This window comes from Heterocephalus glaber, unplaced genomic scaffold (genome assembly GCF_053883595.1).
Source record: "Heterocephalus glaber isolate CG9 unplaced genomic scaffold, H.glaber_assembly_v1.0 deba00001498, whole genome shotgun sequence".
Lineage (NCBI taxonomy): Eukaryota > Metazoa > Chordata > Mammalia > Rodentia > Bathyergidae > Heterocephalus > Heterocephalus glaber.
The window spans coordinates 5,643,645-5,669,303 of record NW_028258321.1 but is presented as its reverse complement, the minus strand read 5'-3'; the positions used below and the strand labels follow the sequence as shown (position 1 = coordinate 5,669,303).

The following is a 25,659-nucleotide window of genomic DNA, read 5'->3' as shown; positions in this document are numbered from 1 at the left end:
TACCTTCCCAGCCCTGGGGTTCTCCTCAGTGCCAGCCTGAAGCCCAGGCTTCTCCCTCCTGCCGCCACACCACTGTGGGCGCTGGGCCAGGCTTTACATGCTGAGTGTGCCACTTTACTGTGGGAGCCAGGGGCCTTCCGGGGTCCACGTTAGAGCCCCATGGAGCTGCCTCTTCCTGGGCCCTCACAGCGGTCTCCCCCGTCTCTCCTGTGCACTTCTGCAGAGAGGCTGTCTTGCGCCTCAGCCCTCACTTCTTCCCTCAGTCTCAATGGAGGCATCTGGGGCTTCTCTGGTGCATCCGGCCTGTGCTGCCAGCTGCGTGCTGGAGGAGACGGTCCTCCCTCCCACTGACTCACCAAGGCTTGGGCCGCCCTCATGCATTTCCACAGCCTCTCGACAGTGGCCTTCAGGGAGTCACCCAGGGTGGCTGATGTACTCTGTGCTCTTGATTGTCCTAGGGCTCAGATGAGCCTCTCTGGCTGCAGCCAGGGGTGGCAGAGTGAGGGTGCCTGCCTCGGGGGAGCGGCCCCAGTGAACTGGCACTGTGGTTCCCGAGTCTCGTGCAGGAGCAAACCGCAGACCGTGGCCCTGGATGATCCTGAGCCCCATCCCTGCCTCTCGTGGGGATGAACTTGAGGTCCTGTGTTAGACTGTGCCCTGGGCCCATCCTCCCTGCTGCCCTTCCCCTTCCCCATTCCGTCACATCACTGATGTGCTAGGAAAGCAGCTGGCACTGTTTGTTCTGGCAGGGAAGTGGACTTGGCCGGGAAGCCTCTCCTCTGACGGCCAGCAGGGTGGGTCCTCCAGACGGACCCTCACCTGTCCCTTTCCAGGACCGAGGACCGAGGACTTCCAGGGCAGCTTAGTGCCGAGGGGCAGGGCCCCGCATCCCCACCAGGCTTCCGCGTCCACATGCCGAGGCAGAGGCAGCCACACAACTGTGGCTATTTTAGAAGAGGCGGGACTGAGAAACAGACCAGAGAGCACCAGGTGCCAAGCAGGTGGACTGTTTAAATGTTTCAGAATGCAGATAACCCCCCACACCCCTTGTTAAAAGTCTGCCCATAGGCACAGAGCTAGTTTGTTTTTCTGGTGCCTGGCCGGGGTGGCGTCTGTAGCTGAAAGGAATGGAGTTGTTGATGGCCCAGTCCCAGATTGACAGGGCCTTCTGCTCTGCTCCTTGTCACCGGAATTGGGTCACCAAAGCCCAGGCCAGGAGGGAGTGGAGGGGTGGGACAGGGAGGCCCAGATGGCAGGGAGGCTGTCTGGGAAGTAGGTGCTGCACTCCAAGGGCTTACAGAAAGTTCAAGGATGAGCTGGCGCATTCTCTCTCCAGTAATGGTTGCCTGGAGAGAGAAGGCGGCCAGACAGAGACAAGATTCCCTGTCCAGTGAGTGACCTTGTGATTGCCAAGTTTCAGAGGGACGGAGACCAAAAGCAAAACGTTCCTGTCACTTGTGTCCAGCAGCAGCTTCTTGGTCTGGTGACGCCTGCTGTCTCTTCTGTCTGTCTCGGGCGCTGCTTTGACTGTCCTCCTTGTTCATGGCCTGGGCTCTGCCGGAAACATATAGAAGGGAAGTTGGGTATTGGAAGGAACCATGAAGTTCTTGGCAAAACTGTACTTTTTGCTGTTTAAACCATGTTCTGTCTTTTTTTTTTTTTGGTACTGGGGATCGAACTCAGGACCTTGCCCTTGTGAGGCAGGCAGTGGAACCACTGAGCTAAATCCTGGGCTTACACCATGTTCTCTTTATTGCCTCTCAACTTTGCCAAAAATTCAAAAGCAAGGGGCTTTGGATTGGTTGATTAAAAATAACCTTCTGCCGAAAGATCCTTGGCAGTTTTCATCAGCGGAGGTGCCGGTACAGCAGTGGTGGGGACCTCTGGCACGCATGCCACAGCAGGCTGTCTGTGCGCATTGAAAGCTCTAAAAAGTTCGCCATCGCTGTTCCATGATGATAGTGGCCTGTAGGAAAGGCCTTGGGAAGAAATGCCACCTCCACCAACCCTTTTACCTCAACTAAACTGAGATTCCCTTTGTGTTGCGGACTTGAGGACTGTCACACACACCCACACACACCCACACACACACCCACCCCTGTACTTGGGCTTTGGCCAGCACCCTTTCAGTCTGTTGTAACTTAAATTAATTACTGGGCCTACATGAGACAGAACTGAAGATCCCAGTTTATCAGGGCAGTGATTGAGGCTATAAAGACCTGGTCATCAATATTGTTATGTCCATGCATTTGTCTGGTATTTGTACTTTAATTCATCATTCTACCATTTAGTCATTCAGCAAACCCTTAGTAACTTTGATGAATTTCTTGCACAGATTTCTAGGCCCTACTCCAGTTTGTTTGTTTTTGTTTTTGTTTTTGTTTTACAGTGCTGGGCATCAAACTCAGGTCCTTGCACATGCTAGACAACTGATCTACTACCAGACTGTCCCCCAGTCCAAAGGTTTTGATGCAACAGGTCGGGGGCAGACCTGAGAATTTGCAGTTCTAGCAAGGCCTCATCTGTGCTAGAGACATAAGCCTGGCCATCAGGAAGGTAATCTAGCAGAGATAGCAGAGAGAGAGGTCTGACAAGATGTCCAATCAGTCATGGGAGGTAAGGGGGGAAGATGTGTGCCAGTTCGTGTGTGTGTGTGTGTGAGAGAGAGAGAGAGAGAGAGTTCTGCTCTGAATATGCAAAGGGCGTTTGCTTTGGCTGGGCAGGATTCAAGCAGGCTACATGGATGAGGTGGCTTTTGAAGTGGGCCTTCAAGGGTGGTAGGACTGAGATACGGGGAGAAGGGTGGAAGGGCTTCCCAGGCAGAAGAACCCATAAGCCAGAGCCCTCCAGGGAAGAGCTACTGCATAGGACCATGGGGTCTGCTTGAGAGGAAACGGTAAATGGAGCGCTTATGTGGATGGGGGTGTCCCAGGCATAAGTGTTCATCCCTGCATCCCACTTTACCTGAGGAGCAGCCCCGCCAGGCATGTGTGTTGCCTGTTTCTCTGGACTGGACACGAAGCGCCTGATCTATTGGTTACAGCTGAGCAGCAGATGAGCCTCGCCCCACAGCCACTCTCTTTAGGGCTCCACGCCCAGCCAGAAGGACACCAGGTCTGGGTCATGGAGGGTCTTGCATGGCCTCTGAGCAAAGGAGACCTGCGGAGGGACAGCAGGGCTATCCTCAGGGCTGGGCCTCCCGGCCCTCACCCAGCACTTTCGCCACCCACTGAGCTAGGTTTTCCAGGAGAGGTTCAAGTTGCCCCTGAGGTAACTTGGGGGATTTCACTCAGGCTTCAGGTTTCCCTGGTCTGGTTGACCAGAGCAGGGGAGCTAGGATCAGGTGGCAGCACCTTGTGTGTAGCAAAGGCTCAGTAAATAGGAGGTGGCCCGATTTTCCAGTGAATTTTGGCAAGAACAGAACCTAGAAGCAGATTTTGGGCTTGTTCCAAACCCATGTTTTTTATGGAATATTTTTGGGAAGGTTAAAAGGGAAATTTAAAGGAAATCCTCCCATCTGTGCCTGTGCCTGTAACAACAGCAGTAGTCATAACGTACTGTATGTACTGTAGGGAACGTACTGTACATCAGATGGTTCCGAGGGTGCTGCATACTTCAGTGGCTCCTGTGGTCTGTACAGTGATGTTCTCCCCACTTCACAGGTGAGGGAAGTGGAGAACGGCCAGGGTCACAGAGCTAAAGGACATGGTTCCTGTGAGCTGGGATTTGCACCCAGGCCACCTGGTCTGGCTCTTCCAGGTCTGCTTACTCATCATTTCCTAGCCTTTCAGAGGAAGGGGCCAGTCTCTGAAGTCTTCATTTTCCAAATTCAGGCCTCTTCCCAAGTGGCAGTGGCAGGGCCTGCTTCGAGCTACAAAAAGGGGTTAGCCAGCACCCGCCATCCTGGTGTGGAGTAGAAGGCTGCCTGCAGGGTGCTTGGGTGCCCCGTGGGGAGTTCTGTGCTGGTAGAGGGTGGTGTTTTACCCAGTCTGTAATGAACTCTGGGGCCCGTGAGTCGGTTCCTGCATTGGGCTGTGATTGTTTTAGAGACATGCTTCCCATTTTGTTTAGTCTGACAGGTGCTCCCCACAGCAAGGTCACAGCTTGCAGAGCTATCCCTGAGGCATGTAGTCTCTGGGAAGGTTGTGTTTCATGGGCAAAGGAGAAGTATCTCTGTATTCTCGTGTGTATCTTTTTTGTTTTTTGTTTTTAGTACTGGTGATCGATCTGGGACCTTGTGTTTGCAAGGCAGGCGGCAACACCTCTGAGCTAAATCCCTGGCCCGCATGTGTATCTTTTGTTAGATTTACTTTTTTTTGGTACCAGGGATTGAACTTGGGACCTTGCGCTTGCGGGGCAAGCGGCAGAACCACTGAGCTAAATCCCCAGCCTGTTAGATTTACTTTTTAAACTATTCCTTGTCTCTGAAATTTAGCTAAAAAATTAAAATTCGGCCCAACCCCATGGGAACTAGTCGGTCCTGCCCCTTTGGAGACTGGGAGGCACAGCTTGGACTGGGGAGCTAACATGTCTCCCAAGAGGATGGAAGTGTGAGGGCCACACCAGAACGCCTTCTGTCTCACTTCCTGCCAGGTGGGGCAAGCCTTTGAGGTGTCTTTTCTGCACCCACACTGACAGCCCATTGTGCCGCTAGACCATTTTACTCCCTCCCAAAAAAAGCACACGGGCCAGGGATTTAGCTCAGTGGTTCCGCCGCCTGCCTTGCAAGTGCAAGGTCCCAGTTCGATCCCCGGTACCAAAAAAAAAAAACCCAAACAAAACAAAACAAAAACCACACGGCTGGTGCAGTGCATGGTAAATCAAATGAGTAGGACAGGGCTGGTGAAGCAGCTGAGTGATAGAACGTGCGCTTAGCACATAAGAGGTTCTGAAATACACACACACACACTCTCACACAGAGTGCTCTGCTAAGCATGTAAGTTTTCTGGTGCTATGCTGAAAATGTGACAGAGATGCCAGGTGTGTTGGCACCCACCTGTAATCCTAGCACTCCGGAGGCTGAGCAGGAGGATTGTTACAAGTTCAAGGCCAACCTGGACTACATAGTGAGTTCAAGGCCAGCCTTGACTATATAGTGAGACCCTGTCTCAAAAAATAAAAACAAAAAAAAAAGGAAAAGGGGAAAAAAAAGTGACAAAGGCAAAGGTAACTTTGCCAAAGGTACGTGTTCCCTCATCTCATTTTGAACTCCAGTTGCCTTCCACTGTCCTTTTAAAAAGCAAAAAGACTTCCCTTTCTCTTACTCCTCAGTCCCTTGGATCTCAGCCTTTTTGAAGATTCCTTTAAGCATTTGATGAGCACTGCAGTCCTCTCCCCCAAAAGCCCTGTAAACACCGCCAGGCATGACAGGCAAGGTTCTGCTGCAGGAACCTCCACAGCCCAAGGCCCTGTGGCTGGCAGCAGCAGGTTTATGTTTCACTCGCACTAGTCCAGTGAAGATTGGACAGGAGCTTGTTCCCACTTCAGCATCCTTTGGGACCCAGCAGACAGAATGAAATGACATCCAGAGCGCTGCCAGTCTCCGTGGCAGAAGGAAAACTGATGGAGGATCTCCACATGATGTAAATCACTTCCAATCCCAGTTCAGTATTAGAACTCGTCTCAGAGCTCCAGCCAGTCATAAAGTGGGGCCAGGAGGTCCAAGTCTAACGCCAGGCGTGGTAGTGCACACCTGTAATCTCAGCGCTTGGGAGGCTGAGGCAGGAGGATTGCTGCAAGTTTGAGGCCAGCCTGGGCTACATAATGAGTTCAGGGCCAGACCAAACTGCAGTGAGACCTTATCTCAAAAAAAAAAAAAGTTATGAAGGCGAAGAGATAATGCTTAGTTACCTTTAGGTAAAGAAATACAGAAAACATGCCTTGGGAGCTAAAAATATAGTTAGTTGCTAGGTATCTAATGTGGAAGGCATTTTTAAAGCTGAGCTGGGCATAGTGGCGCTGCCTGCAGCCTCCGCGCTTTGGGAAGCTAAGATGTGAAGATCACTTGGACTCAGGAATGCAAGGCGGCCTGGGCAGCGCAGAGAGAGACTTCTCTCAGAACTGTGCAGAGACGAGGCCGATGCCGTGTGCGGGCCGGAGAGGCGAGGCCGAGTGTCAGCTGCATGGAGCCGTGGGTGCCTAGCCGAGCCTCGAGCCTCGTACCCCAGCGCCCGCCGGGCTCCTACGCGGAGAGCACTGTGCTCCTTCCGGTCCTCCCGGAGTTCAGCCGCTGAACTCCGGGAGCAGAGACGATGCGAGGCCTGTGTCAGCAGCCAATCTGCTCCGTCCTCGTGACCGCCTCTGTTCCCGCCCGGCCCGAGCGTCACACGGCGGGCGGGGCGGCCGGCGGGGTCAGACCCCAGGCTCAGGGCTCCTCGCGCGCCCGGGACAGACACATCACCAGTGCGGCAGAGGGCTTGTGGAGCACTTCCTGTACACACAGGAGGAAAATGCGGGTTTATGCATTTGCAGGTATCTGGGGAGAGGGCAGCATTTTTTCTACTTGGTACTGGACATTGACAGGCTCTCACTCAGTCCTAAATTGCCCAGCTGGGCTCAAATCTGTGTCTCCCGGCCCGGCCTGCCAGAGCGCCCCACCCCTCCTAACTTCTTTAGATACATTTTTTATGATGAAGAAAGTATTCTTGCTACTCTGAAGAAGGACATACTTCAGCTGGGCATAGTGGCACACACCTGAAATCCCAGCACCTTGTCTCGAAGTAAAAAAATTTAAAGAGGGCCAGAGGTAGATACATAGCTCAGTGTGAACGTCCTGGGTTCAATTAGGGGGCGGGAAGTACATGTTCATCTTAGAAAAATTAAAAATACAGCTGAGCAAAAAGTGAAAGCACTGGTTCCAGAACATACCGTGTCCTTTCGTCCAGAATAACCTCCAGATTCCTTGCCAGCCGCGCTTTTCTTTCTGTTCATTTGTGCTTCATATTTGTGGTGCTGGGCATCGAACCCAGGGCCTCACACATGCTAGGCTGTGCTTTGTCACTGAGCCCTGTCACTCAGCATCCACTGTTCTTTTTGTTTTATGGTCCTGGCGATTGAATCCAGAGCCTTTGCACTGAGCTACATCCACAGCCTCTTTATTAACTTTTATTTTGAGACAGGGTCTTGCTAAGTTGCTCGGGCTGGGCTTGAACTTTCAGTCCTGCCTCAGCCTTCCAGAGTGTTGAGATTACAGGCATGAGCCATCGTGCCTGGCTGGGGATCTCGGGAGTTGAGACAGGATCTTGCTATGTAGTTCAGACATGTCTCAAACTTGTGATCCTCCTGCCTCAGCCTCCAAAGTGCTGGGATTACAGGTGTGCAACTCCATCTCCAAGAGTCCTATATTTAAAGTAAAAATTAGATCATATTATGTGTCAATTAGCCCGGGATTTAGCTCAGTGATTTCACCGCCTGCCTCGAAAGTGCAAGGACCAGAGTTTGATCCCTAGTACCAAATAAATAAAAAATAAAAAAATAAAAAATATATATGTCAAAAAATATATATATAGGTATATGTCAATTAAAACTAAATCTATAGCAGTTTAAAAAGTACATGGAGGTTTGCCATATGAGATTGCATATCATATTTTAATTTAAATTTATAATCATTCTGTATCTATGACTTCCTTGTCTTGTTAAAATTAAATCAATGAGTATCAAAAGCCATGTAGAAAATAATAGATTCAAAAAAAAAAAAAGAGGGCCAGGGATTTAGCTCAGTGGTTTTTCCGCCTGCTGCGCAAGCGGAAGGACCCGAGTTCAATCCCCAGTACCAAAAAAAAAAAAAAGAAAATAATAGGTTCATACTGTTTCATAATCTGCCTTTTTCATTTAATACCAGAAACTCTGATGGGTAAAAAATAAGATTCTAGGGCCAGGGATTTAGCTCAGTGGATTCTAAAAATGATTCTATGAATCGTATTTTAATTAATTTATTTATTTACTTACTTATTTATTTTAGTACTGGGGATTGAACTCTGGACCTTGCGCTTTCGAGGCAGGCGCTGGCACCACTGAGCTAAATCCCTGGCCCTGTGAATCATATTTTAAATGATTCATATTATTTCATTGTATGACTGTACTCCCAGAGGAATTTTTAAAACCTATTTAGAAATACATTTATTAATTTAAAAAATAAAAGGCAGTAAAGATAAAATTAGTCACAGATACCTTTTAAATCTAAGTTGTTTCTAGTTTCATACTTTTTTTTTTTTTTTGGTACCGGGGATTGAACTCAAGTCCTTGCACAGCAGGCGGCGAAACCACTGAGCTAAATCCCCGGCCCTCGTTTCATAATCTGAGAGAAGAAAGTTTAAATTTCTCATAATCCCACCACTTAAAGATGTGTTTTTGTTTTTTCCATGTGTGTGTGTGCATGCTCAATTTTTGAGCAAAATTGTTCATTAATCTTATAAATATTTAAAAGCCTTTTCGGTGTACATTTGGAAATTGGGGAGGGGCTCTTATATTAGGGTTTGCTGAGGCAAAATGTGGGAAACGTGAGGGCTCTGGGCCTTGTGCTCTTTTCCCTCCCCAGAGCAGGGAGGAGGAGGAGGCAGGCTTCTCCAGGCGAGGCGGAGCCCTGAGCCTGCCGCAGGCTGGGAGTGGACTGGCAGAGGGAGGCGACTGAGCAGGATTAGAGGCCCTAGGGAGGAGGTGGGCCTGAGGCGGTTAGAATTTTAGCCTCCGGCTTCAACCCTGCCTGTACTTCGGAAGCATGGGTAACAAAGAGCCCTGGCCTTCCTTTATTAGGGCACGTCTGAAGCCCCTTGCAGTTGCTAATCTGAGCCCTGAAGAGGGGGAGACAGGCCCCGGCAAGTTCAGCATTTTCTGCGAGGTCTCGAGAGAGGAGGACACTGCCCTCCTCAAAGATGGCCACAGCGGGCACTGGGATGACCATCTGCTGTCCGGTCCTCCCTGCCCTGCCGCCTGGCACTCGGCACCTGTTGCTCTGTCCCTTCGGGAACAGACAGCTTAACCGGCAGGACCTGGTGAGGCCCAGCAGTGTGGCTGCCTCGGTGGTGCGCTGCCCGCTGCAGCCGGTGCTCACGCACCCACCTCTGTCCTGCCCCTCAGGGTTCTGGCTCGTGTGGACCATCATCATCATCCTGAGCTGCTGCTGCGTCTGCCACCACCGCCGAGCCAAGCACCGCCTTCAGGCCCAGCAGCGCCAGCGGGAAATCAACCTGATCGCCTACCGGGAAGCCCACAACTTCTCAGCACTGCCGTTTTATTTCAGTACGTACAGAAAGCCACCACACCCTGCCCCTGGGGTGCAGCCCCTCTGGCACGGGGGTGTGGCCCCCTTTCCCCACAGAGCGGATGTCCGGAAGTCCAGGCACAGGGCAGTTCCCAGGCTCACAGTGGCCGAGTTCTGGCCCTGTTAGCAAGTTTGTGTTTCTTTTTAGGGCAGACAGTTGAGTGGGGCACGGCCTATGAGTGAGCTGAGGTCGGAGCTCCGTGGCGCGAATTCTTCCCGTTTGCGTGCTGGAACGTGACAGGCCTAGTAGAGGTGGCCCGGAAAGGGGCTGGGGGTAGGGGTGGGAGGACTTCCTGAGAACCAGGCAGCTCGGGGCCTCCCTGAAGAGCATCCCCCAGACCAGACCTCCGGGGCTCTTTACCCATGGCCTCGAGTGGCTCTCAAGGCCCAGCTGGGCAGTTTATCCCAAGCATTTCTGCAGTGTGTTCTGCAGAATAAAAGGGTCAGTTGCTTAGCACAGTACCTGGCATATAATAAGTGCTTGATAAATGCCAGTAGTTACTGTTATAACAAGATGACTGTGCCTCTGGTGATTCGCCTGGCAGGTTTCATGGCCTTGGATGAGAGAGGCATCTTCTTTGCCAATCTTCCCATCTGCTCTTGATCTGAGTTGAGTTGAAGCTCATTTGTCTTCCAGACCACCCCAGCCACACTAGAGCAAGAGAACACAGATTTCTAGCCTCCCAGGGAAAGGCCCAAGGTGGGGTGCATCTGGAGGAGGGGGTGGTGGTCAAGAAGCCTTAAGCTAGGGTCCCTGACTGTAAGGCCCGAAGGTGAGACGAGACTCAGTCGAGCGAGAAACACGAGACCACCCGTGCACCTGTGGACACAGGTCCACCGTGAGCAGTTACCTCTTGTCCACCCAGCACACTTGCCTGACCTTGTGCCGTAGCCCTGGGTAGCAGGGAGTCCTTGCTGTGAAGCAGGATGAGGGGTTCTTGGGTGTCCCACTAGCTTAGATCACCTCCAGACTGGGCTCTCTCCCCACACAGTTGCTCAAAGCCCTCTCCTGCCCACAACCTCTCCTGGCCAAAACCTGTGGCCACGCCTGGTGGCTGTCCTGCAGGGTGGGAAGGGACAGTGTGTGCTTATTGTGAACTCTGCAGCCTGTCCTGGGACGCTGGCCAGGGCAGTAATTTCTCCCCCACCTCCCATTTTAGGGTTTTTGCCAAACTACTTACTACCTCCTTATGAGGAAGTGGTCAGCCGGCCTCCAACTCCTCCCCCGCCATACAGTGCCTTCCAGCTACAGCAGCCCCAGCTGCCTCCTCAGTGTGGCCCCGATCCCCCCAGGGGCTCCCCCTGCCCTGGGGCGCAGAGCAGCCCCACATCCGGGCCCAGCAGAAGCGCCACAAGACCCCCCAGCGTCGCCGACCCTGAGCCCTCTGACATGCCCGCTGACCGACCAGCCACCAAAGTCCCTGGCGTGGAGCCCAGTGGCTCCGAGGCCGGCCTGGGGGAGCTGGATCTGGCGGCCTTCCCAGACAGGGATTCGGAGTGCAAGGAGGAGCTGCTGGGGGACTACAGCTCGGAGCGCGGCAGCAAGGACAAGACGGCCGGCAGACATCGCCGCTTCACCGGGGACTCTGGCATCGAGGTGTGTGTGTGCAGCCGGGGCCACCACGACGACGACCTCAAGGAGTTCAGCACGCTCATCGACGACGCTCTGGACGGGTCCCTGGACTTCTGCGACAGCTGCCACGTGCGGCCTCCTGCCGACGAGGAGGAAGGGCTCTGCCAGCCCTCCGAAGAGCAGTCCCCAGAGCCGGGTCGCATGCTCCTGCCTCGGCCACCTGCGTGCCTGCTGCTGAACACCATCAACGAGCAGGACTCGTCCAGCTCCCAGAACTGCGGCTCCCCCAGCTAGAGCAGAGCCTGCTTGGACCCCGCAAAGGTGCAGGGTAGGGAGAGCCACGAGAGAAGCATTACGGGACTGTGGAGGAAGTGGTGTAGCCACTTTGTTCTTTTTGTTTGTTTCTCCTCTCCTCTCCTCTGTTTTCCTGCCTCTCCAGGTCCAGTTTGGGGTGTGGACGCCTTCCCCCAGGAAAGCACAGAGTTGTGCATAGCTGAGAAGTAGGTTCTGTGACCCATTCCTCACACCCCACCCCACCGCTCCTCCTCCTTGACCAGTCCTGGCTCACCAACCTGCCTGGGGCATAGGCATGAGTCTAAGCCCCCAAGGAAGGGCTGGGACTTCCCCAAGATGATTCTGATGAGGTAGAGGATTCATGCTCTGGGGGTTAGTCTTAAGAGAATTTCGCTGTTTCTTTGTGTAGGAGAGGCAACTGTCTTGACCCTGAAGGCCCAGAGACAGGCTTGGGGTTGTCGCCTGTGACTGCCAGTGTTCTATAGAGCCGGGGGCTCACTCCTCAGGCGGGTGCAGGCTGTCGGGCAGGTTTGGAGGTTTGGCGGGAGCTTGTGTCCTCTCAGTCCCAGGGAGAGGTCAGTGCACTGCCTCACCCCGCCTCAGGGCCCTTCCAGCAGCCTTGCTGGCTGTGGGCTGCTGTGGGTGTGGAGATTACACTGCCTTCCCTTCAGTTTTCCTTTACAAACAAGCCACCAAGAAGCAGCAGGCAGGCAAGAGTTCTCCTCTGCACAAGGGAAATCAGTGGCTCTTAGGCAGGTGGCCTGTGTAAGCCTGTATAAACGTGGCTGCCTGAGCCAGGAGTGGCCGCACCGCCCTGAGAGGAGGCCCCGACTCCAACCTGTGGGCACCGAGTGCCCTTTCTGCACCTCTTTGCCCTGGTCTGTGCCCGCAGGGACATGGCTGGGAACATGTCTCCCTGTCCCTCTGAACACACAGACTGCCCGAGCCGGGGCCTGGGCAGCCTGGGGGCTGTTCTCACAGTATTTTCTCTTTCACTCTTAGTACATCTTCTGTTGTTGTTTGCGTGTGTTTCAAGCTGACCACTGGGAAGAAGTACCTTGGTTATCTGTGGTGTCCGTGCCCTGTCCCTGCCCCCTTGGGTGCAATGACTCATTTTCTGTAGCCTGGGTAAAGAGCCTCTGCCGGCTGGGAGGGCAGAGGCAGCCTCCAGCAGGATGGCAGGCTCCTTCTTAATATAGTGTGGCTTCAGAGAATCCATTGAATTTTGCTAGGAACACTCTAAAGGAGAAAGCAAGCAGCTGAAACTACATTCCCCAACCAGTCCTGTTCACAGGAAACATTTGGTTTTCCCTGCTCTTGAACCATGATATTCAGACCAGGTGTTGATGTTACAGTAAGGAAAAAAATGAAAAAAACGTATATGCACAAAGCAGACAAATCCAAGGGTGTGAAGTGAAGGAGTGTTTGCCTTTGGATTCCACAAAACCAAAATCCATGTCGAACAAAGTGAAATCTGTACACAATGACTTTTTGGATGACGTGTGTGTGTGTGTGTGTGTGTGTGTGTGTGTGTGTGTGTGTGTGTGTCTGTGTGTCTGTCAGTCAGCCTAAGCCCTGTGTTCCTGTGAAGATACTTTGGATGGCAGCCATTCTGCTCACCCTACACACATCCAGAGCAGACATGGCCCTCTCAAGGTAATTTATGCTACGCATCTATGTTTACCGAACAAACGTCTGGCTGCCTGGGTGTGCCCAGCAGCACGGCCAACAGCAGCCCCACAGTGGTCGAGAGCTGCGCTGGAGGAAAGGTTCCGCTCTCCTCCTCCTCACTGCGATTTGCACATGCTTGGTGGACTCAGGCCTGTGTTCTGTTCCCTGTTGATAGAGCTATACCCTAAGCCTGCCACCTCCCTCCACTGCCCCTCCTCCCTGGTGTCGGGTTGTCCACACCTCGGGACAGAACGCAAAGGTGTTTTTCCAGACAAGCTTGCTTGTTCAGTGGCCGCTTGGACCAGCTGTGGCCCAGATGTGGGCCTGCCCAGAATGGAAGGAGGCCACAGCAGACACTGCCAGGGCTGGGGCGTGGGCAAGGCTGGTGGTGGCCAGGGCCAGCCATGAGCAGCCTAGACACCTTTCTTCCTCCACCCATCCCAGACCACTCAGTGAAGTGTCTCCGAGGAGAACAAGTCTTACCAAAACTGATCTGTTCAGCTGACTGATCAAATGGGAGACTCCTGCCCCTCCCTGTTCCTTTCCCCGAAGGCTGAGGACTGCTTCGGGGCTGCCTGCTGGAGCAAGGGGAACGGAAGGTGTAGTCAGGGCCAACGTGATGGAGTCTTGCTTCCAGCTCAGTGAGAAGAGCATTTGGTGGCAGGTTCGGTGCTACAGTCGGAAGATTAGCAGAGCCAGACACATTCCCGTGTGAGGCGTATCACCACTTGTCAGTTCTGGTGACTCTGTGTATTTTAAGCAATAAGACTCAGCTGGTCACTTTTCTGGGCAGTCTTGGTGACACATTTCCTGTGCTGTGATTGTTCTAAAGACAGAGTGGCTCTAACCACTGTGAGAACCTCAATTAAAAATCAATCCCAAAAATTCTCCAGCGCTTGCTTGTAGCACTCTGCTCCTTTTTCCTTTCTCAGACTTAAGATCCCAAATCGCTGGCACTTTTCTCCACACAGACTCACTGAGTGACACTTGACAACAGGGTCTTGGCCCAGACAGAAACCACAAGCTGGATCACGCCCCAGGGTCCACACTTTGTTCTGAGGAATTTTCCCTCAAACTGGTTCTTGGAATACCCAATGAAGCCCCGAAAACAGGGTGAGAAGAGAGCCAGGTTCAGATACCCCACAGTGGAAGCGTGATGTTTGAGAGGCAGTGAGCACTCAGAGGTCTCCTGTGCTGATAGGATAGAAATATGGATGGGTGGTAGGCCTTGGAATTTAATATACAAAATGCACATTGAGTTGCTGCTTTGTGCTAAGCACTGTGCTAGATGCTGAGGAAATATAAACTAACCACACGAGACAAAGCCCAGCCCTCTAGAACTTTGAGTTAGGAAGACGGAAGGTGCCGGTGTGAGAGTTGCTAATCCCCAAGGTAAGAGGGAGTTTGGTGAAGCTCAGGGACCGGGGTCGGGGGAGCAGCAGGTAGTTTGAGACCTTGATTCCTTACCAGAACAGTGGGACATCCTTTGTCCTTTTCCTCCTTGCTTAACGGCCCTGCTTAGAACTTGAGTCAGGTAGGTACACACAGGCCCTGCGCCCAGGCAGTGGGAAACTGCGGCCAGCCACCTCTGCCCCAGAAGGAGGACAGCCTTGGCACGACTTCTCTTTGGGCTGCCTGCCGGTGGCTGGAGTGAACAACCTGGCAGCTCCCAGGAAAGGCCCCTGCTTCCCAAGCAGAGGCTCAGCAGTCGCAGGGTCCCTGGGGTGCGGCAGTGGGCACCGCCCTCCCTCCCGGACTGGTCTGTGCCCGGCCCCAGTGTCTTTGCCAGTCCAGAGTTGGCCTGACCAGCCTTGGCCGCATCTTCGCCCCTGGGCTGGTGGGGTCTTGACAGGTGGCTGCTTCACTCCTGCCGGGCTCCCGGTGACCGCAGTGGAGCATGTACCATCTAGGGGTGGTTCTGTTCTGGAACCACAGGAGAGAATGAAGGTGTGCATCATTCCTCCCCTCCCTCCCTCCTTTTTACAGTGCTAACAGTTGAATCCAGGACCTTTGCACTGAGTTATATCCATGGCTCTTTTTTTTTTTTTTTTTTTTGACAGGGTCTAAGTTGCTCAGGTTGGGGGTCAAACTTGTCATCCTCCTGCCTCAGCCTCCCAGAAGGCTGGGATTACAGGCGTGTTCTCCCGTGCAGGGCTCATTCCTACCTTTTTGTTTTATTTATTTTTTGATAACAGGGATCAACTCAGGACCTTGCACTTGCAAGGCAGGGTGCCACTGAACTAAATCCCCAGCCCCATTCCCACCCTTGTAAAAGCTAATGTCTGAATGGGAGGCGCTTACAGAGTGTTTCCAGAGGCTGTGCGTGTCCCTTGATGCCCAGGCTCCTGGATCACTGAGCTCATTTCTCACAAGTGACAACTGGTTGTCTGCTGCCCCAAGCGACCAAGTTCCAGGGAGACCTTACCAGTGCCCTGTAGGATGAACAAGAGTGTCAGGAAACTCCCCATTCTCGTTTCATGTTCAACCAAGAAGCAAAACCCAAGGTTTGACGCAGGCAGGGATGTGGGCTTGGCTGACCCTGGTGGGAAAGTCTGAGGTCTCGGAGGCTGGGTTTCAGGGTCCGGCTGGGGGACAGATGACACCGCCCTGAGCTCGAGCCTTTATGGAGCACTGTTGTGGGAGGCACTGGGAATGCAAAGACCCTTAGGCCTGGCTCCTCTTCAGAGCTACCTGTGGTCTGGAGAGAAAGGCTTACGGCACTGTCAGCACCACGAAGCCACGCACGGGGTGCCGTCTGGACACACCCAGCCCCGCTGAGATCCGAGCAGGCTCCCTGGAGGAGGTAACTCTGCACTTGCCCAGTGAAGACAGGTTCGAAGGGAATGCTAGGCAAATGTTTCCTCTGCAGACTATTGACCGTCTACTGTGTGCCAGGTGCTGAAAAGCACAAAAATGCTTGGGAAGCCTAAAACTGGAGACCTTGTGTATGGTGTGGAAAGCAGCAGGCAGTCAAATCTTTCTAGGTGCTGGCTGCGATGGAGCTGGACAGGTAAGTGGGCTATAAAAAGGTTTTAACTTAATTGGTCATTATTGTATTCCTTACTGATGTTTACACAAGCCAAGCCAAGCCTCAGTAAGTGCAGTTTCTCACCTTCCGCTGCTTCAGTGGTTCTGAGGGAGGCGGCCAGGATTGAACTCACAACCCACCACAGCACAGCTGGCAGGCAGCAGAGCCAGGGTTCACAGCTAGGTCTCTGGGTCCCAGAGGCCAGGCAGTAAACAGTAGCCATAAGTAGGCCGGGCTGAGGGCCGAGGGAAGAGTGGGAGCCCAGGGGCACCGTGGCGGCGGACACCATTTCCTCCGGAGCTGCTTTTGGCTCCTCCGGCTCCCCCATAGGCTACGTCACCTCATGGGCTCCACAACTATCCAGGCCGCCCGGAAGGGGCGCACAGCAGAGCTAAGGCTCACTTCCGCACGGAGGGGCACCTGGGACGCCTGTCCTGCTCAGGTTAGGGCTGTTTGGAACTTCTTTGTGTTTTTCCTTAAGAGTCTTTTGCTCTTCCTCAGAGGAGATAAAAATAGAGCTTTCCTCACAGCAGAAGGAAAAAACCAGAGCTTCCTGTGTGTCTGAGGGGGAACTGATTTTTGTTAGATGTGAAATTTCTCATTCTCACCACAGTTCAATATTCTGCCATTTCATGTTTTGTCCCCAAGACTCAAGAAAACCAGTCCTGCTGGAGAATGTTATAAAACACCCTCTGTGACAGCCGTGCCAAGCTGTGCCCTTGGGCACTCCACCACTGCCCAGCCCTGAAGGTCCCCCCGCAGGGAGGACCTCTCTGCATGGACCTCCTTCCACTCCTGACCAAGCTAGTTTTTTGGAAGTTTGTGTAGAACCCTCAGAGAAGGAATTATTTTTTGGATTTGAGTGATAAATTGATGGTAAAGTCAATATTAAGGCACCAAACATGTTGGATTCATACAGTGTTTGATTCTCATATCTACACAAACCCCAGCACCCTGGTACTATACCCCAGTATTACAGGTAGGAAAACTTAGTTTTTGTTTTGAGACAGGGTCTCACCGTGTACTTCAGGCTGGCCTTGAACTATGTACCTCAGGCTGGCCTCGAACTCACAGTGATTCTCTTGCCTTGGCCTCCTCGGTGTGTGCCACCATACACAGCTGAAAATTGAAATTTAAGCAACCCAAGTAGGCAGGTGTGGTGGATGCCTGTAGCCTGCAAGTGTAGCACCCTGGGAGGCTGAGGCAGAAGTGCAAGTTTGAGCCCAACCAGGGCAACTTAGTGAGAACCAGTCTCAAGGGCTGGGGACTTACACAGATCAGTATGAAGGCGCTGGGTTCAATCCCCAGTACCACACACACAGAAAAAGGCCAGGTAGATGCCCACAGTCACTCAGTAAATGACGCCTCCACAGCCTCTGGCAGTGAACAAGCAGCTCTCACCTAAGTGACCCCTCTTTACAAATGGAGACACAGGTTGGGAATTAGCAGCAGGGCTGAGGCCGGGGCCCTGGTCCTCCTTGTCCAGCGTCACCCCACTCTGCTGACTGGACCCGCCCTGCGGGGGGGGGCACATATCTGTGGGACTGCAGATAGGGGCCCCCTGGCCTCAGCTTCGTGGCCACCTGAGGCTGACAGGAACACACCCAGGTCACTGGGGAAGGACCCTGCGCAGGGATGTGTGGGAGCTGTTGCTCCCAAGGACAGGGATAGTCCGTTTCTCCTGGGAGGGGTGGCTCTTCTAGCTTAAGGTCTCAATACGCTACAGCCTGGCCTTGAAATCATTGTGCTCGCTATGTACCTTAGGCTGCCCTTGAACTCACAGTGATCCTCCTGCCTCAGCCTCCTGAGTGCTGGGGTTACAGTCGTGCGACACCACGGCTGGCTAGAACTGATTATTAAATGTTCAGGAATTTGATGAGCTGCTTATCAAACCACCAATAACCAAATCTTACAAACCTTGATTGAATATATTAGAAACAAAGGCAATAAGTATGTGGAACATCTTTTTTTTTTTTTTTTTTGTACCCGGGATCGAACTCAGGACCTTGCACTTGTGAGGCAGGCGCCGGAACCACAGAGCTAAATCCCCGGCCCTGGAACATCACTTTAAAATTACCTCACTACGTGTTGCTCAGCCTTTGAAGGGGTTATGTGTCAGCCTGATGGAAATAATTGTGCAGTGAGACCTCCTCCATGCCGGCAGTGCCCACAGCAGAGCCTGACACCGTGTGTTCACTGGCGGTCCCAGATTATAATGGAGCTGAAGTTCTCATCTCCTCCTGGTGCGGCACAGTGCGCTTCTCACTGGTGATGCCGGAGAAAGCAGACCTGTCTCCACACAGACCCGTGTCACAGCGGCCCACCTGCAGCCCAGGTGTGCGGGAGACAATCTCACCCAGGTTTGTGGAAGCCCAGTCCACGAGAGGCACACAAGAGGAGACAGCCTGCACAGTGCTGAGTGTGCCATGCTCGGCGTGACACAGGGCACAGACTGCTGCCTCCCTGCTAGCCATTCAGTGACATCGCACCAGTGGCTGCTGGCGAACAGGTCAGGGTGCCACCCAGAGAGCTGCACGTTTATTCGCCACTACTCTGCTGGTTACGGAGGCCACCACAGTGATGGGCGCCTTGGCAAAGACCTTGCAGCTTTGCCAGATGCCTGGGCTCCCTGGATGCAGTTTATTTACTCATTGTGGGGCCAGTGAGCCAGTGGCAGGGAGTCTGGCTAAGTCCTACTTGAGACGCCTCTCTGCAGGATGAAGCAACGAGGAGGCTCAGTCACGAACTCCAGAAACAGCGACCTTGTCCTGGTACACCACAGCCTTCTGGAGGCCACGCACATGGGGCGCAGCACCACACACAAGAGTTGAGGGCTAAGGGGAAGCCGCAGTGGGCCGGAGACCTGGGTGTGTCGAGGGGGCATTCACTTGGCGCCTCAAGGGGGTGTGGGTGTGCTGATGTGGATTGGTGGGGACAAGCCCTTCCATCAAGGGCAGAAGTCAGACCTCGTGAGATTATTTTCTGAAAAGACACCACTTTTCAGAAAGACGCTCTTCCCAGCCAAGCAGCCTGAGAGTCCTGTCATGACGCCCAGGACAGGCGCAAGGCTCGGCTGAAGCCGGGAGAGCAGCAAACAGTCTGCTGCCACTGCCGTCACCAACGCTCTTCAAGGAGGAAGGTGCCGCTATAATTGAAGCCTTTGCCCTTGTTCTTGGGGCTCCCTTGGTTTTCTTCCTCAGAAAACAGCCAGGGGGAACCGTGACTTGCCCTGCTGGCCCTTCCAGAACCTTCTGTCTAGTCAGAGCGGGGACGACCTAAGCCTGGTCTGTCTGTTCCGTTAGAGATGCTACTTTCAGATTTAAAGGAGCCGGGCTCCACGTTCCAGCGAGTAGTTCTTTCAGGCTTCCTGGGTTTGTGCGAGGGGAGAAGGGGCAGGACCCGGCCCTGCGGCAGCAGGCTTGGCAGTGTTTACCCCAAGGCAGGAAGGGGGAGAACCAAGACGGCGCCAGTCTGCGGGCTGCACAGACCCAAAGCAAGCCCCTGAGGAGCTGCACTGTGGTCTGTTTGGATCGAAGCGAACAAGATCTGTAGCTGTTTCTGACTGTAAACCCAACGTCTGAAGCCGCCTGTCACCTTCCTGCTGCCCTTGCGGTTCCCATCTCATCCTGCGCTCCAGAGCCCATTCTCCACCAGCAAACAGGGTTCCCAAGCACGAGCAGACAGAGGGAGGCCGGCGGGTCGCCTTCCTCCCACTCCGTTGCCCCACTGCAGCTGCCCCTTTCCCAGCCTGAGATTCTGCTCCTCTCCCTCGGCGGGGATACATCCCCGCCACCTTCGCCCCGGCCGTTCTCCACGCCTGCCACTCTCAAAGCCCTCAGAGGCCTGGAATTCTTATGTCAGCCCTCGGTACACTGCGCGCGTCACAGGACCGGCCTGTGGGTCCTGGCGGGGGACAGCACCAGCACGTGACACGTGCTCAGCGAAGTGTTCGTCGATCGAGTGAGACAGGGAGTGAGTGAGTGAGTGAGTGAATCAATGAAGGAGCTGCTAGGCGGGCGCTAGAGAAACCTGCTCCGTTTATAGCATCGCCTGCGGGCTGGACAGGGAGGCAGGAGGGTGGGCGAGGACGACGCCCGCAGTGGGAGCCGCGGTGCGGGCCTGGGCTGGCAGCCACCGCTTCTAGGCGCTTCCCTCAGCCCAGGTCTCCCTCCAGCCCTGGCGCACCCTGAGCTTCACTCTGAAGGGCTCGATGAGAAAGACCATCTTGGGGACGCCCTCCAGGGCGGGCAGCTGCCCGTCGTCCGGCGCTTCGAGGTCGAACCTCTGCAGCAGCCAGGCCATGATGAGGAAGATCTCCTGGCGGGCCAGCGCCTCCCCGATGCAGGAGCGCGCCCCAGCCCCGAAGGGCAGGTAGCCGGACGGCGGCGTGACCAGCTGGCTCCCGGCCGCGTCCAGGAAGCGCTCTGGGGGAAGGCGGGCGTCAGCCCAGCCCGGACGCGGCTGCAGGGGGCGCGGCGGTGGAGAGGCCGGACGGGGGCGGGGGCGGGGTCTCCAGGCCGCTCAGGAGCAGACTCACCTGGCAGGAACTGGTCCGGTCGGTCCCACTCCTCCTCATCATGATGCAGAGCCCACAGGTTGACAACCACGTTTGTGCCCTTGTCAATGGCGAACTCCCCGAGGCTGCCCGGAGAGGAGAGGGACGAGGGTCTAGGACGAGTGCCCTCTTCCCGCTGGCCCCTCCGGGGAGGGACTCTCGACCCCCCCAGCTCCTCTCCTTCCCAGCTGCGGCCGGTCAGTCCGCACGCAGCCGCCCTGGACAAGCCCCGGGCCCTGGCGGGGCTGCCGGGCGGGCGGCCGCCGTGTGCGCATGTGCAGTGCTGCTGCGGGCGGGAGCGCCGAGCGCGGGACCCAGGGTGCGTACACGCCTGACCGCAGTGGTGTGCTCATCGGGACCTGGATGGGGCCAGCCGGGCTGCCAAGCACCCTGGCAGTCCCTAGAGAAAGTACCTGGAGTCGGACAGAGCCTTGTGCGGGATGAGCACCGGGGCCACTGGCCGGATGCGGAGGACCTCTCGGATGGTGGCCTCCAGCATGAGGAGCTGGTTCCGGTCACTGAAGGTCGGGGTACGACTGAAGCCCACGTTCTGGTCAATCTCCTCCTGGATCTTCTTCTTCACCTGAGGGCCAGACCAAGGTTCATGGAATCCGTGGGTAAGCCCGAGGGAAGCCTGGCCTGCCCGGACGCCGAGGGCCGCACCGGAAGTGCATGCCCAGCGCCTCCCACGAGGCCCGCCTCTCCCTCCCTCCAGACTGGGGTTGACGGCTGGGTCTGAGGTGGACGGGAAGCCAGGCAGCGAGGCAGCTCACCCGAGGGTTGTGCATCAGCAAGGCTACCATCCAACTCACGACGGAAGCAGAGGTCTCCACACCGGCCCCGAAGACGTCCCCCAAGATGGTGATAATGTGTCTATCTGAAAACATGTTTGAATCCTCTTGTAGGCCGTAATTGTTATTGTCTGCATTCATCTTGGCCTGGATCAGGAGGTCTGTCAGGCTGGTGACAGAGTCACTTCTGAATTTCTCCTGGGTTAGGGAAGTGAAGAGAAGACCCTGCTGCAACCTTCCTGCCCTGTTTCCATCCTATACTAGCAAAGTGGGGTGGGCTGGGCAGGACCTGAAGCTTGTGGAGGGAGGAGGTAACCTGGGCCCTCTTTAACTGTGGGGGTGCATGTGTGCCTTCTCTGACCCTTCAGTCCCCACCTCCCTGCTCATTAGTTAGGCTGGTCTCCGTCCTGCGCATTCTCCACCTGTTAGCTGCGGGGCTCCTGCCCTCCACCTGCACCTGGGCCACTGTCAGCCTCCCTGGCTTTGGTCTGCTCTGTCACCTACCATGTGCTCTTTCAGTTTCTTCTTCAGCATTACATCTCGAATTTTAAGATATTTCCTTATCATTTTTATGGTTTTATTGGGGAAAATCTGGGGAGAAAAAAGAAATGTCAGATCCACCCCTCTTCCACTTCTCTCTTTCAGGTGTGAGAACCTCTCCCAGAGGCTGAGCCGAGCTCTCTGTCTCAAGACAGCTCCCACCCCAACCTCCCCTTGAGCCGCAATGGAAGCAAGTTGGGGACAGAACACGGGGTCATTAGGGAGGGGCAACTTGGACAACTCCAAGCAAGGGTGTTTCCCTTGCCCCGCCCATTCAGTCACACATCAAGACCTCACTCTGCTGTGTAAAGGTAAAACGTCAGCTGATAGAGTGGGCATGCCTGTAATCCCCCCGAACCTGGGAGGCTGAGGCAGGAAGACTGGAAGTTCAAGCTCAGCTCATGCAATTTGGTGATTTAGTGAGACCCTATCTTTAAATAAATAGGCTGGGGCCGGGGATTTAGCTCAGTGGTTTCACCTCCTGCTGCCCAAGCTCAAGGACCCGAATTAGATCCCCAATACCAAAATAAATAGATAGATAGATAGATAGATAGATAGATAGGCTGGGGATGTAGTTCAGTGTGAAGGTACCGGGTTCAATCACTACTACAACCAAAAAAATAAAATAAAATAAGTGATATATGAGTCTGAAGCCGAGCAAGCTGCTTAACCTGCTTGAGTCTGTTTTCCCGTGTGCACAGTGGTGATAGGGCCACACGCCTCTGACAGGAATCAAATGATGAATCATACAGAATGCTGAATTCTGCCACACGGCAGTCGAGAAACAAGTGAGTGACTGTCACAAGTACTGAGATGCACAATTAGAAAGCCAGAGCTATTTTTGTAAAGAGGCAGAGGAGGGAGAGATCACTGTGGCTGAGGTGCTTAGGAAAAAACGCGGGTCTAGAGCTGGGCCACCAAAGGAGGAAGAGCTGGGGACACTGTCCACCTGTGTGAGGCTGGCCGCATCCTCACCTTCCCCCAGGGGAGTATGTCCATCAGATTGCTCTCGCTCACGTTCTCCACGAAACCTTTAGTGAAGCTCCTTATGGCCACCAACTCGGGGTCCCCATCCTTGTAGGAGATATTGAAGCAAATCGTGCAGATGATGTTGATGATCGCTGTGAAGACTGACAAGGACAAATCTATGTCCTGTCCATTGAGGGTGGCCAGAAAGTCACACCATGCGCCAACCTCCCGACATACTGAGGAGAGAGGGGTGGGAGATGGGGTGCGAGGCAGCAACCTTGGCCCCTCTGCCAGCATCTTAGCCGGATCCCAGGCGGCCATGAGATGGCAGCAGTCCCCAGGAAAGGCTGGACCGAGCCCTCCACAAGCCTCCAGGTCCCTCCCTGTCCAGCCCTGGCTCCACCGTCCAGCCCCAGAACTTACTGATGTTCTCCAGCTTCAGGTTGCCATCCCTGAACAGGGAAAAGGTGCTTAGTACCAGCTTCCGGTGCAGCTGCCACGTGGCACTGAAGTCAGCGAAGGCGATGCCCTTCCCTTTGTCTGACATGAGGTCTAAACTCATCTTTGGAGAGTAGGCAAGGCTGTAGGAATCGCCCCCCCCCCACCCATCCACCCACTTGTCCTGGGCCTCCTGAGCCCCTTCCTCTTCCTGGGGAGAAGGCAGGTGGCTGCCATGCTGACCCCCATGTGGGGACACCCCTGGTCCATTCTGCCTGGACTAGAAGATCGTGGTTGGACAGGCCCTAAGGCCCCTACTCCTGATTCCAGGACAGACAGTAGAACCTTGAGCAAGAACTCGGGAGTTCTGGGTTCGTTCACTGGTGGGGTGACCTCTACACGCCTCTTCCAGTTTCTGACTAGGATGGAGCCAGAGTGGATGGGATATGCTCTCTGAACTATGCCAGTTCTGAGGTCAAGGAACAGGCAAGCTGTGAGACCGAAGGCTGCCCAGACCTCTCTACCTTACTGACTCCAAGTGCTACTAAAGGCTCAGCTTGTCTCACTGCTGCTCGCTTTTCCTTGCATAGCTGCACGCCCACCCACAGGCCCTGACTGGAGAGTGCTCTCTTTCTGCATACCCAAGCTGGATTTGGGCCACGGTGCCTCCTCCCGGAGGAACAGCGGCAACAACAGACCCCAAGTCTCTCCTGTCCACCTTCTAACCCACAGGCTAGCTTCCTGAGAGGAAGCAGCAAGAGGTAAGCTGGCCAGCCCCTCTGGCTGACTGGTTCAAGGAGAAGCAGTCAGCCTTAGTCTGATGAGAGCTGAGAGGCTGGGGGTCCTGACTGGATGTGCAGGGGAGGACTCTGCAGCAGGGTGCAGGGTGGGATTGTGGTTGTGTGTCTGGGATGGCTACCCAATAGCAAGCCCCCAGATGCCACTGGAGCCCCCCTACGAGCCATGGGGACAGTTCTGGGCAAATAGCCATCCCAGCCTGCCAAGAGCATGGATGCTTCTCCCTGGCCCCTTCCCATGAGGAAGTAACCTCTGCCCCCATTTTTCATGAAGAGCAACATTTGCACTGGTTCTGCATTGAACACTCCTGTGGGCCCAGGGCTATGTGGTTTCTCCACAGCTTCTCCATTGAGACCCAGAGAGCTTTTCATCCAGTTCAAGGGTGAGGTGAGTGGGGTAGGGCTCCCCGGCCCCTAGGCCTTCCGTTCACTCTTCCTGCTTTGTCTGCAGGCTGGTGCGGTAGGAGGGGAGGGAAGATGGGATGCTTACCAGTGACAGGGGCCGTCCGCAGAATTCCTTCCCCTTCTTGACAAGCATCTCCCTGGCCAGCTGGTGGTGGCCGATGACCACTGTAGTTCTGGAGCCCATACGGAAGGAATAGATGGGGCCATATTTTTTCTGCAGCTTGAATAGTTTGATGTGCATGTGGCCGCTTCTGGGAAAGAATGGCAGGCTACCCACTATGGGCAGAGATGGGAGGCTCTTTGGGTAGTTGGCACCAGGAGACCTTTGTCTGAGCCAAAAGAAACAGGCTAGGATGAGCCCCAAGAAAGCCACAAACTCCCACATGGTGGCTGGGTGTCAGCAGGCAGGACAGACAGCTGTGAGGTAGGAGCACCACAGCAGGATGGAGCACAAGGAGAAAAAGAGACCTTTTAAAGGCTGATCTTCGCCTCGATATTGGGTTATCTTTTGGCTTGTGAAAGTTTGTCTTGGAGCTGAGCCCGGCATGACCCCATCCCAGAACCAGGAGGGGGGCATGGAGGCCTCTTCAAGGGCTGGCCCGAGCCCAAGGCATCCCTTGGAGGAGGAGCTGGATAAGCCCGGACAGCTGGTCTCCTCCCTGAAGGGCCGAGTGAGCCAGCGGCAGATGGCTTCTGGGTCAGCAATCCAGGCTCGAGGCTTCCATGGGACAGATAACGATGTCAGCAGGGATAACTAGCAGGGCCTGTCAGCAGTGCTGCACAGTGTCATCATTTAACACCTGGCCGAGGAAAGGCCTGCCGAGGTCAGATTACGTAAGTTCACACAAGACAGTGCCGGTGAGAACAGTGAGAACGAATGCAGGAACGCAGATGTCCTAGCCCTGGCTGGGGAGCTGCTCTTTCTGGGACAGTGGTTGGTGGCCAGGTGTGGGGAGGGCAGGCCTGAGTCAGAGAGGTGTGAAGTCACGTTTTCGCTCACCACTTTCTAGCTCTATAACCTTGAGTGAGTTAATTATTATTATTATTTTTTTTTGGTACTGGTGATCGAACTTGGGACCTTGCGCTTGCAAGGCAGGCGGTGGCACCATTGAGCTAAATCCCCGGCCCAAGTTAATTATTTTTAGATTGCCTTTCTTATGTTAAAATACACATAACATAAAATGTATCTTTTTAAACTTAGTTTTTATTTATTTTGCAGTGTTGGGGATTGGACTTACGGCCTTGTGCGTGGTGGGCAAGGGCGCTTTCACTGAGCCCCTTCCCCAGCCCTTTTATTTTTTATTTGAGACAGGATCTCACTAAATTGCTACAGCTAGGC

General features: G+C 54.3%; 2 protein-coding genes across 10 annotated transcripts in view; one reads left to right on the top strand and one right to left on the bottom strand.

Moving 5' to 3' along the window:
• The window catches only part of Wbp1l (WW domain binding protein 1 like), a 48,787-nt gene extending 35,102 nt beyond the window's left edge, over positions 1-13,685 (top strand). For 3 of the 5 annotated variants that reach the window (XM_004866455.4, XM_021245504.2, XM_004866457.4), the window contains 2 exons: positions 9,076-9,237; positions 10,420-13,685. In XM_004866455.4, the coding sequence (XP_004866512.2) occupies positions 9,076-9,237; positions 10,420-11,126 (869 nt within the window). In that variant the 3' untranslated portion in view covers positions 11,127-13,685. Of the gene's footprint in view, positions 1-2,389; positions 2,617-9,075; positions 9,238-10,419 lie in introns of all 5 variants that reach the window. The other 2 variants (XM_021245506.2, XM_087185880.1) reach the window with 1 other exon arrangement.
• Positions 9,213-25,067, bottom strand: Cyp17a1 (cytochrome P450 family 17 subfamily A member 1). Of its 5 annotated transcripts, XR_015440707.1 has the most exons (10): positions 24,406-24,796; positions 23,104-23,242; positions 22,687-22,916; positions 21,676-21,762; positions 21,154-21,369; positions 20,794-20,963; positions 20,363-20,466; positions 15,099-15,229; positions 14,265-14,720; positions 9,213-9,911 (listed from the first exon to the last, which is right to left on the bottom strand). XR_015440707.1 is itself a non-coding variant. In XM_004866454.4 (8 exons), the coding sequence occupies exons 1-8, from the start codon at positions 24,703-24,705 to the stop codon at positions 19,966-19,968; spliced, it is 1,530 nt and encodes a 509-aa protein (XP_004866511.1). In that variant the 5' UTR covers positions 24,706-25,067; the 3' UTR covers positions 19,845-19,965. The 5 variants fall into 5 exon arrangements, 2 of the variants coding, with proteins under 2 accessions (XP_004866511.1, XP_012921555.1); XR_206136.4 differs by lacking the exon at positions 9,213-9,911 and having other exon boundaries at positions 12,627-14,720; XR_002389766.2 differs by lacking the exon at positions 9,213-9,911 and having other exon boundaries at positions 12,627-14,715.
• Between the last annotated feature and the right edge of the window lie 592 nt (positions 25,068-25,659).